At 43.9% G+C, this 11501-nt stretch overlaps 1 protein-coding gene and 1 pseudogene across 1 annotated transcript; both read left to right on the top strand.

The window, feature by feature from the left end:
* The first annotated feature begins 6888 nt into the window (after positions 1-6888).
* Positions 6889-7555, top strand: LOC143372911 (putative salivary secreted peptide pseudogene; annotated as a pseudogene).
* A 1843-nt stretch (positions 7556-9398) lies between these two features.
* Positions 9399-10059, top strand: LOC143372989 (putative salivary secreted peptide). The gene has a single exon (XM_076819705.1). It carries the CDS (start codon positions 9479-9481, stop codon positions 9881-9883), a length of 405 nt encoding a protein of 134 aa, XP_076675820.1. The 5' UTR covers positions 9399-9478; the 3' UTR covers positions 9884-10059.
* The last annotated feature ends 1442 nt before the right edge of the window (positions 10060-11501 follow it).

Genomic DNA, 11501 nt, shown 5'->3' with positions numbered 1-11501 from the left:
CCAACATACCTATACATTGGTAAGTCCAAGCTTCGCAGTACACTGTCAGTATAGTATGAAAAAAAAAACGATCTGGTATAAAAGAAGCTTCAATCTAATCTTAAAGTAATGTCGTAACTTGTATTATATAAGTGCTTCGTCGTTATCGTCAACAAGCTAGAACAACATAATTGTAATTAACTGATTACCTACGGAGAATTGTTGATTCTGATTTCAGTGTACCTCGCGAAACAATAACGATAGAAGATTAACAAACGAAGAATTGAACTTGATTGATTTCAACACGACAGTATGAGAAACGAATGTGATAGAAAGAAAATAAAGGGTTGGCTTTCTTTCCTCCTTCCTTCCTTCCTTCCTTCCTTCCTTCCTTCCTGTCTCGCCTGGTTCGCGAATTTTTTGCTACCATTAACTATTTTTTCCGCCCCGGAGATAATGGCGGTCCCCTACAACGTCTGCAGATTATAAAACGAGTCGAGCAGCCAGCGAGGATTTTCTCAAAAATTTGTATCCACAGGGAGTGGAAAGGTAGAACGATTACCCGCATGTCGACCCACATGCATACACGTACACCTATCGGAAACGAGCACGTTGAGCTAAATTAAGTTTTTTTTCTCCACCGCACAGCCTTTATACAATGTCACGGGAATAGGCATCCACGGTCCCTTTGAAAAACTATTCTCATCTTCCCGTGATAAAACTGGGAGGGAAGGGATGTTTGCGACAAGGGAACAGATTAACGTAATGACAGATATTTCCCATGAAATATTAAAAGAGTTACGACTCCATCGCATGCGAAGCTCTTGTTAGTCCTGGGACTGGCGAGGAATCATCCTTTTTTTTTCCTACCGGCAGAGGAAAAACAGTTTGTAATCAAATCTGTGTCATTTATCTTTCACGTTGAGTGGAACAAATTTCCGCGAAGAACAGGTGAAGAAGACACGAACAACTGTATGAAAACTTCGTTTCAAATCGATTCCCTTTGTTTCCCTCCTTTGCTGCAGCGGCGGACCTCTGTTCAGGTATCGATTCAGTGTTGGTATCGGAAGTGCCTTCGTAAATCTTATATTTTTACGCTTCGCATCGGCACATGTTTATCGCCAGTATGATATTCATGGTATACCAGAAATATTAATTCAATTTGCAATGGTAATTCCCGCGGAATAACTGAATCGTTAATGAGCTCTACATGCCGCGGATTATGTTGAATGTTATCAAGAAAATATGGTATCTCTGCCGGCGGGGTTCTCGTTTTTATCAGCAAGGTGCGTCGGGCAACTGGAGCGAACGTCCGTCATCATTCTTTTTCCGTACATTAATGCACTTTTCGAAGAAGAGCCCGGCTAAACGTGTGCGTGTACACCTTCGGAGGCCCGTCCCGGCTCGCGCCGGCGCGGCGACGGGAGCGGTTATCCAATATCAAATTAGCGTACGTCAGGGCAAGTTCTTCCATGGGCGTATGCTCGTACTCTGTGCACCAATAACTCCATTTTCGCTGACATAACTTGTAATCGTATAATCTGCCGGGCAGCCTGCCCAGGAGCAGCAATCCTGCTCTTCGCCGATCACGGGAAATGAAGAATACCCCGCTTTACACCGCACGCCGGCCGTTTAGCCGCAAGTGATCCAAATCCAATTTTTACTAACGTTGAAGGACGCACGTTCGCTGATCCGTTGAATCGGATGTTTCTCGCTAGATCTTTACTCGATTAACTCCTTTCCCGGGTAGCTCTGAAAGGTGGACGAAATATTTCTCGAATTACGAAACGATAAGCGATAAGGATGACTCACGGTACGAGCTGTTCGCAACGATAACGCTGCAGGTGATAGAGGATTATATTGTGTAACGTGCTCGATGAAAAGTCGCGCGGTGGAGGAGCTAAATATCAATCGGCCGTCTGCGAATGCCTCGGCAGAGTTCCTTTTCGCAGGGCGTAATAACCCATCTGTAGATTATTCGCATGGCCGATTCGAAGCTCCGTTGCCGGGTAGCAAATGGATAGGTGTTACCTAAGCTAGTTACGGATCCTTCGATAAACACAGACGGACAAACGTTTCCTAATTGTGCTGGGAATTGTTTACGCTACCTCGCAGCACCTTCCGGCCTTCGGCGTTCATGGCTATTCCGTGTTTGTCTCCCCGTTTCTTGCCCGTCTGTGTCATGTCTTCCGGAAGAGTGGACAGCGAAAATTTTGTAGGAGGATAGATGGCAGTAGGTAGATCTTAATTAAGTCGTTGATGTCTAGCTCTCCCTGCAAAGAGAATCTTTTCCTTCGTTACGCCGCGTCTGCCCCGGCAGGCGAAAAGTTCTGTTTACCGTAATAATCTCTGGAGCTGCTCGCGCCAATTTGCCCGAAATATCCCCCAACAGACGTTTAAAATATATTCCCACCGAATCTCACCGAACTTCGACGTGGATTCCAATATTTCCGTGACACGAGGTCCATTAACGTCAAGCTCGGTGCTTGAACGTCGAGCCTTCGGCTAGCCCACCGATTTTCTCATTTCTCTGCTTCTCATTCACCTCTTGCCACGTCTGAGCATCGTCGCCGCAACGATACATCGATTCACTGCGGTTTTACTACTGCCGCGGCGCGGCCGGCTGTTTTAACGATGCATAAAGGTGCCGGCGCATAAAGGGACTGTTCGGGGGGCTACTGCCCGATGCCCGCAAGATAGGATGCACGACAGGTGAGGCATGCAACAAATCGGAGCCGGGCGTTTCTCGAGGAAAAAAAAATATCGGTAGTTTAACACCCCCGGCGGTGGCCCCGCGAGGCCGATACGAAACGAATTATTGCAACCGCGCCAATCTACGAGGATTACCCGCGCAGGGAAAGGGCCGCCAGGACGTCGTTCGACGACTTTACGGCCGCACACCTCGCCCTCCTGGAAGCGCATCGACGTCGTTGCAGCCCTGAGCTTTCTGCGGATTAGCTGGCAACTCACAATCAGCCCCGTTGCGCCACGAACCTATCTAGAATTTCGATTTCGTATCGTGCCATAACTCGCGCTTTTATTGCGATGGGCATGAGAAGTTGCTGGTGAGTTTCGTCGGAAGGTTCGATTAATTTACTGGTTTCGAGTAAATTAATCCGTGAAATGATATACTTGCTGGTGAACAAGGGAAAAAGTTGAGGGAAGCGTTGCAACAGTGGGGAAGTTAGCACGGTCGAACGTAATAATACTGGTGGATCGTTTGAATATATAGAATGTCGGGATTGTGGTTGACGCGGGTGGCTATTTAACCTTATCGTATCGCGACAAATGCAAATTACATGTACAAATGTACGGATCGTGTAACTGCCACATTCAATTCTGCAGGGACGATCAGAATACCATAAACCAAAACTATCGCGGCTCAATGCAGCGGAGTTTCTCTTCATAATGCATCGCCGACCAATAGCAAATATTCATGACGCGACAGGTCGATTCGGAATAAGCTTATTGACCAGCAACTTTCTGCATTTGATTAGCAGCGCGACGATGAGTCTTTAAAATATTTTCCAGAAATAATGTTGATAAAGCGTGACGGTGCTCCAGGAATCTGGTACTATATCAACGAAGATCTTGTTGTGCAATTATTATCGATTGAAGTCGCATTGTTCTTAAAATGCTACGAGATTAAAGTAATCTTGCTTGAAGTACCTTTCGAAGAAAGAGGACAGCCTTCCTGCAGTTATCTTCCTTTTGCGCTAAGTATCTTGCTACTCAAACAGCTTGCGCGGTAAAGTATATACATTCAGACATTTCTGTTTGAGCAATCGATAAAAATAACCGCTTGAAAAGTTGTAAGCATGTTATCGTTCGCCCAACTTACGCCGCTCCAACGTGAGTTCGATATATGTTAATTCTGCTAGAGATTTGGTCGACTTTGAGTAATGGAGGAAACTAGTAGCTGTCAGTCTGACTCTTAGGGATGGTCAGGGGGCTACAGAATTGCAATGGAACTTTTATGTTCGCCTAATTGTCCTAACAGGTGACCTCAACGCTCGTTACTCCTTTATCTCTTCTTTGGCCTCACTCCCTTGCGATTTTTCCATTCCCCTCTCCACAAAGTGATTTATAATTAACGTTACTCTACTGGAATTCCCCGCTGTTTCCCATTATCGATTCCATGAGCCACGGACCGGACTCATCCTTCTTAACATAATCCAATTAAATTTCACTGAAACGTATTAATTAGTCGACGATACGCCACGGCATATGTACCACCGTTTGATTCCGTTTCGTGCCCCCGATTGACCGACGGAAAATTTGTCGCGACCGCCAGATACCGCGTCTAAGAGGAAGGCAATTCGAGCGGCTAGGAAAACGGAATCAACCCCCGCCTTGGTATTACCAAATAGCTCGTTAGGACGATTGAAGTCGAGCCTTGCCTCGGATTTCCGAACTACACTGCCAGGTAATTAATGGCGAAAGCGTCCTACAGCTGATACCTTATGTCCAGTATGCTCGAGACAGGTGCCAGAGATCGAGTAGCCCCGTAGTCAAGGTTTGTCCGCCGAATGAATAATGCGAGCGCACTTGCATCCTACACCATCGTCTGTAGGTAGTAAGGTGAAGTCGGAGCACTCTAGCTGGATACTCGTTCCCGTGTTTGTATGCACGTGAATGTACAACGGGTTGGGGATTGCACCTGAAAGTATGACTTCCATGACCGTGCATGTGGAATATGCACACCTGCATTTAGAAACCTGAAGATGTATCGACTAGACACACGAGAGCTTCTTAAGAGGGGATTCCCCTGTAACAGCCCTCGAAAATAATTTTTTTTTTAAAAAACTGTGGGTCAGATTGGATTAAACTCTTTTGGGATATAAGGAGGCATCTGTAAACTTGCAGAAAATATTTTTTTATGTAGATCCTTCTTATTATTTATTAATTATTGTAAACTTCTTCGACGATGTTGGCGGCAGGTGTAGCACCTGTCACAGCCATCTGATTGCAAAAAGAAGAAAATTTTTTTAAAGTTAAATAATTTACGCTGGTACTGGACCTAAAATTTTAATTTTAGTTTTTATTTATAATACATTCTTCGTCGATATAAAGAATAATATGAAAAAATTTGTCTAAGGAAAAAACTTACTTTTTCTTTCAAACGCTATTAACTCTTTCAATTTTTCATTTTTTTTTCTTTTAAGGGGACCAATCCCAGCGTAAACTATCTAACTTTAAGAAACTTACTTTCTGAAATAAATTCCCAAAGAATCGATTCCTTTTCTACCTCTTGACGGTAAGTAACCCCTTAAATAGAAACGTCCATGTATGTGGTACCACCGAAACGAAGCATTCATCGTTTATTGAGTTGCGTCGAACCATCGGACACATCAGCCAAAGCAGATAAGTGTATTCTACGCTACCTTTAGTAGGATATATTTGTATGAACGCGTGAAGAGGATTCTTGCCACAGCAGGTATAGATTAAAACGAATATTTCGAAGAAGTAATAGCTAAACAGCAGTTCCAACGTAACTTCCTTCTGCGAATGTATTTCATAGCTGTTACAACCCATATTCTGTCACCAGTGTATCCAGCCATTGACTTAATGATCCGAGTGAATCTACTCTCGGTGCAGGGCCCAAGTGCATACACGAGGTAACATATTGGATGCTCACACGGTTAACAAGCATCTGATCAAACAAGCTACACGACCTTGACAAAGCAGCTTCAGCTCTTGCGATCGGTGGAGCTCGTAATGTAGGGCGCTAAGAAGAAGACCTTGCGATTTGCTAAAGCTTTTAACAAAAGGTTGAAGAGGCCCAGAATAACGATTAAGATCCCAACAGCTGTGCACAGAAGACGTCAAGAGGAGTGCAAATATTTATAAAGAAATCCATCGACACTCCGTATTATGTGCGCGAAATATGTAGGAGCGACAACATCTTTAACCCAGAAGTGATCAATCGTTCATGGCAAAATACCTCCCCGAGGTATACAGTTATTTCACGTCTACGTGATTAACTATTTAAATTATTTTCGCGGTATTTTAGACGTATACAAGTTAAACTATCCGGCAACACGTTACGCGGATGCTTTCAAAGGCTTCCTATCGAGAGTTTGCGAACGTAACCTATCGAAGGTGCATAGAATCCGAGGGTGTGTGCGAGCATGTGTGGGCGACGAACAGAGTACACACAGCAGGATGCAGCATTAGATAGAGTTGGGTTGCTCATGAATTATAGAGATCGCCGTCTATTACGAGATTGAGGCCAAACACCTTACACACGGTAGTCTAACGTTGGATATAATGATTATCGTCTGCATCTGGAAAGATATCGGTGTATGGATTGGCTCAACGAATTATTATGCCTGTTACATTCCTCAGAAAAGAATCTAACGTCTATAGCGGCGAGTACAGAATACGTAGGTACCTACTCCGAAATACGCGAGTACTGATGTGATAAAAATGTTTCCCCAAGGTATCAGGAATATCTATATATGCTTAATTACGTTACTGAAAATGAGTCAGAAGCGACTTAAGAGCTTCATCGTACACGCACGTACACAGGCACACAACTGGTGCGCAACCCAAATTGAAAATATAACAATGACTAAGAGACATGCTCTTTGGGTTTGCATCTCGATTTCTTGATACCTGTTCATAGGTATTGTTCTATAAGTAAAATGAATTCAGGATGAATGCATCTAATACCTGATTCCTTTAAACCGAAACGCGTTTAATCCCTTCGGGAAATCGGACGATTTAATGCGAATGATAATCAATAGATAATATCGCACAACATACTCAAGGTGGAAATATCTTCATCTACAAGCACGTGTTCCTAGAATAAATCTTTCCAGAACGAGTCAGTAGACTGGTACAAACATATAGTGATAAGTGAACTGATAAGCCGTTCGGCGGAGCTATTTAAGCGGCAGAGCGGAGAGCTTTGTCTCAAAACTCAGTCGGCTGTACTGCTGTCTTATAAACGTGAATTTCAAATTTGTGCGTGTCACATACGACCGTCAAACATGTCGGCACCGAAGCTGCTGTTTTACTTGGCGATAGCGACTGTTGCTGTCCTATTTATACAAGTGGACTCGTCTCCTCAAGCGTTTTACTGGGGCCAGAACAGTACAAATAAGTCTCATAACCTGATCGTTGGATACAGGCTGCCCGGGGACAGGCTTGTGCTAAGGCAAAGTGTAATCAAGACTTCTTCCTGGATGAAGGTGGTTGTCGTAGAACAATCGTTCAACACCTCGAGATACGACCGCATCACCCTGATTCAAGCTCTCGACCAGAAGACCAATGGTAACGGTGCAGATGCCACCATTCTTAAGGGTGGTCCAGGATACAACAACGTTACAATGAGGTTCAAGAGTCAAAGGGGCCATGGAATCAACTTCATTGTCGAGCTGTACGCACGACCTTAAGGCAGTTTTAAACTAAAAACTTTGACCAGGCCAATCTGTTTCCCTTGACTTCACGACTGTAACCCCCTGTTTGTAACAGGAGTCATGCTCCGGCTAAATTATTTCTGCAACTGTCAAATTATAACATTATTCTTTGTTTTATCACAAGAATAAAATTCTGTTAATTATCACAATAACGTGTTCTTAATGGAGTTCTCCTAGTCTCTAAGTCTCAAGAGTGCGGGGACCAATAGGGGGAGGCAGAAAAGGGTAGCCGCGGTTGAGCTAGGCGTTAATAATAATGGAATTAACATCGAAGTGACTCGAGGAACGCATTGCTAGGAATTCACTGATGGATTTCTCGTATGTACTGCTTAGTCGGACAGGTTCGTTCCCACCTATGGCTCCCGATAATTCTTTCTTTCGTTCCTTTCTGCTCCTCCTCGAAGCTGGAAGAATTGTTCCAGCACAGTTCTACGTAGACGTTTCTAAAGCCGGCTGCACACCCACGCTCCGGTAAACCTGTCAGTATTCACAGTTTTATCGACTGATCACGTCATCGACAGGCGACGTTTTAGCGGTAGAAGGCTTATTATTAACTACAAAAAAGTGTTTTATACGTAAAATAAAACGAGATGTGTGGTGCGAAGAATGGCTGGAATGAAAGAAAAGTTCATTCGCATGTAAACTTGATAAATAAATTGCAGGCTGCACCTGAAGTTTAGCGTAATTATTTATGAATGAATGAAGAAACCTGTTAAATGCTCCTTTCCTTAGTTATTTCATTAATTAAGGAGAAAGATACTGTTATATGGAGTGTCATTTCACCGCACGAGAGATTAACTGCAACTTTAAAGATGCGAATCCACGATGAGAATTTACACGAGATTTTTCTATCGCGAGACAAAAATCGCAGCAACAACTGAATGTAAATAATAGAAGCAGTCGCGAGAGATAAGATTTTCGAAAATATATCATGAAACTTGTCTCATGAAAATCCAATTTCCTGAAATTAATGACAAAGAAGTTACAAAATAATAAAATTATGACATAATTGTCTCCTGAGATTAAAGTCTCGCGTGACACATGATATTTTTGTCTTATCGTGGATTTGCACCTTAAGATTTCTTGCAACGGGGGGATGTTACGAGGATCTTCAATTTTCTACAAGTAAAATACGTTTTCACGCGAGATATCATCAAATATTTTAATTTAAAGGAACCGAGACAATTTTAGAATTAATTCAATATGGCAACGTAAAATATGAATTATTGCTAATTCACTACGTGAAAAAAAATTGTTTTTAATGTTGCCGCAAGCAGTTGTGTTTAAAGCTTTTTTAATTTCTTTCGTCTAAAATTTGTCGCTCCCCAAAATTTACCGTTCCCTAAAATCCACCCCCACGTGTACAATGAAGCTGCGCCCTTGACTCAGTTTCAGTACGTGAAGCCGGCTACACACGTTAAGGTAAACCTGTCAGGTATGCCTGCACAGGCGGAGCGTGTATTATTTTCACCATATACTTCGTTTCGTTTCACGTTTACAACACTTTTTTGGAATCAACAACAAGCTTACTATTGCTCATACGTCTCCTGTCACTGTCATGGCCAGCCGATAAAACTGTGAATACTGATAGGTTTACCGGAACACGTGAGTGCGCTAGGGGCAGGTCTACCAAAATGTGTGTAGCCGGTTCAAGAGTCATGCTTTTCAGGTTTGCATTTCAATTTCTTTAAACCTGTTAACACATAGTGTTCTGTAAGTAAAATGCATTCAAAACCTGGTCTAATACCTGGTTCCTTTAAAACCGAAACGCGTTTCATCCCTTCTGGAAATCAGCTCTTTATCGCGATGATTTATGATAATCAATAGATAATATCGCATAACAGACTCAAGGTGGAAACATCTTCATCTACAAGCACGTGTCCCTAGAATGAATCACTCCAGAATGAGTCATTAGAGTACATAGCACAAACATTTAATGATAAGTGGCCTGATAAGCCGATTGATGGAGCTACTTAAGCGGCAGAGCAGAAAGCTTTATGTCATAACTCAGTCGGCTGTACTGCAAGTGTTAACGCGAATTTCAAGTTTGTGCGTGTCATATACGAGAGTCAATCATGTCGGCGCCGAAGCTGCTATTTTACCTGGCAATAGTGACCGTTACTGTCCTATCTGCACAAGTGGGCTCGTCTCCTCTAGAGACTTTCGGGAGCCAGAGCAACAAAGATAGTTCTCACGATTTGGTTGTCGGGTACAGGCTGCCCGGAGACAGGCTTGTCCTAAGGCAAAGTGTAATCAAGAATTCTTCCTGGATGAGGGTGGTTGTCGTGGAAAAATCGTTCAGCATTTCGGAATTCGACCGCATCACCCTGCTTCAAGCTCTCGACCAGAAGACCAATGGTAACGGCGCATATGCCAGCATCCTTGAGGGTGGTCCAGGACACAGCAACGTTACAATGAGGTTCAAGAGTCAAAGGGGCCATGGAATCAATTTCATTGTTGAGCTGTACTCACGACCTTAAGGCAGTTTCAAACTAAAAACGTTCATCAGGCCAATCCGTTTCCCCTGATTTCACGCCTATAAACCCCTCTTTGTAACAGTAGCCATGCTGCGGTAAAATTTTGTCCGCAACTGTCAAATTATAATATTGTTCTTCGTTTCACCAAAAGAATAAACTTCTGTCGGTCATCTCAACAACTTGCTCTTAATGGAGTCCTCCTATTTACTTCCTATGTTTCTAAGAGTGCAGGGGTCGTGAATGAAAGGCGCGAAAGGTTCCTCGCGGTTCAGCTAGGCGTTGACAGTAATGGAATTAACATCGAAGTGAAACGGACTGCTAAGAATTCACTGACGATGGCCTTTCTCTTATTTACTAACCAGGCAGATTCCGTCCTCACCTATGGCTCCCGATAATTCTTTCTTCCTTTCCGCTGCTCCTCGACGCTGGAAGCGATATTCCAGCGCAGCTCGTAGACGTTTCTAAGAGGCAGAGATCTTCCGTTTCCGAGGCTTACGTACAAAGTACATTTTGTGCATGCATGCGTGGCGGCACGGAGGAGGAACAACCGACTGGAAAATTGTTGTCGCTTCGTGGCGCATTCTACCATGGGGATCCTACCGGCAACGAGAAACTTCGAATCGAGTTGAGGGCCACTGAAATTGGTGGTGGTATCTCAAGCTTGCGAACGACCATTTCGTTAACCTACTTATTCTATCTCTGTTCCCCTCGTGCCGCAAGCTCGAGTGCCTAGTTTGTCTGCAATTCCTGCCTTCTGAAAACGCGCACCCCTCTCCGCAGGGAAATACAGCCCTCTCCTTTACGGATTGTTCTTTAATGCCGACAAGCACTGCGTGAGGCCAGCGGATATCTATCTTGTAAATAGCCAGGAACTTGTTAATTAGCGTAAATACCCGCGGAGTGGAAATCCATTGCAAAGTTGCCCGAGCAATAGGGCGGAACGTATTCTAGCGACAAGTAGGAGACGCGCGTGTGCCGCTATTTGCCTAGCCGATTGCGAGCAATTCATTACACCCTCTGGGGTCGTTGTTCGTATTTCTGACCCGGAAATAGACCGACCTTCCCGTAATTCTATTCTGAATGCAGGCGTATTGACTAATCGCTTCAATTATGACTCTGAACGCGCTGCGTAGCGGGTGCGCAATTTAATCGGGAGGAAGTTAAGAATGCGACGGTGTAACGCACCGACTTCCCTAAAGTCAGACATCGTAACATCGGCGCGGCGCAGAGTAAATGTTCGCCACTTATTTATAACAGTCGGAGCCGCGATTCGAAGTACCGTCCGGCAGCAACGAGAGCGTGCATGTAAATTACAGCATGTGTTGCTTTACTCGGGAATAGCGGCGTCGTCTATTATTTCCAGGATGACCGGACCAAAAATAGTGTCGCTTATAAAGAACTGTGGGAGTTTCTGTTTGACGCCTGGTGCATGCGCCCGTCTATATGTGGAGCGACGGCTCTAGAGTTCTATTTTAGATTCCCGTGATGTTTTTTATACCATTATCGACCGACAATCAGTTGGCAGTCTGCGAAACTCTTCGGTGCACACGGCTACGGTTACGTATGTCACGTTAGATACGGGTCATTGGATTTTTCCTGGAATCTCGATAAAGTCAGAAGT

This window comes from Andrena cerasifolii, chromosome 9 (assembly GCF_050908995.1).
Source record: "Andrena cerasifolii isolate SP2316 chromosome 9, iyAndCera1_principal, whole genome shotgun sequence".
Classification (NCBI taxonomy): Eukaryota; Metazoa; Arthropoda; class Insecta; order Hymenoptera; family Andrenidae; genus Andrena; species Andrena cerasifolii.
The sequence above is the reverse complement of the archived record's forward strand: the minus strand, read 5'-3'. Positions and strand labels throughout refer to the sequence as shown.

Excerpts from the sequence above, each read along its gene's own strand:
- LOC143372989 (XM_076819705.1), top strand. The coding sequence starts at position 9,479 with ATGTCGGCGCCGAAGCTGCTATTTTACCTGGCAATAGTGACCGTTACT.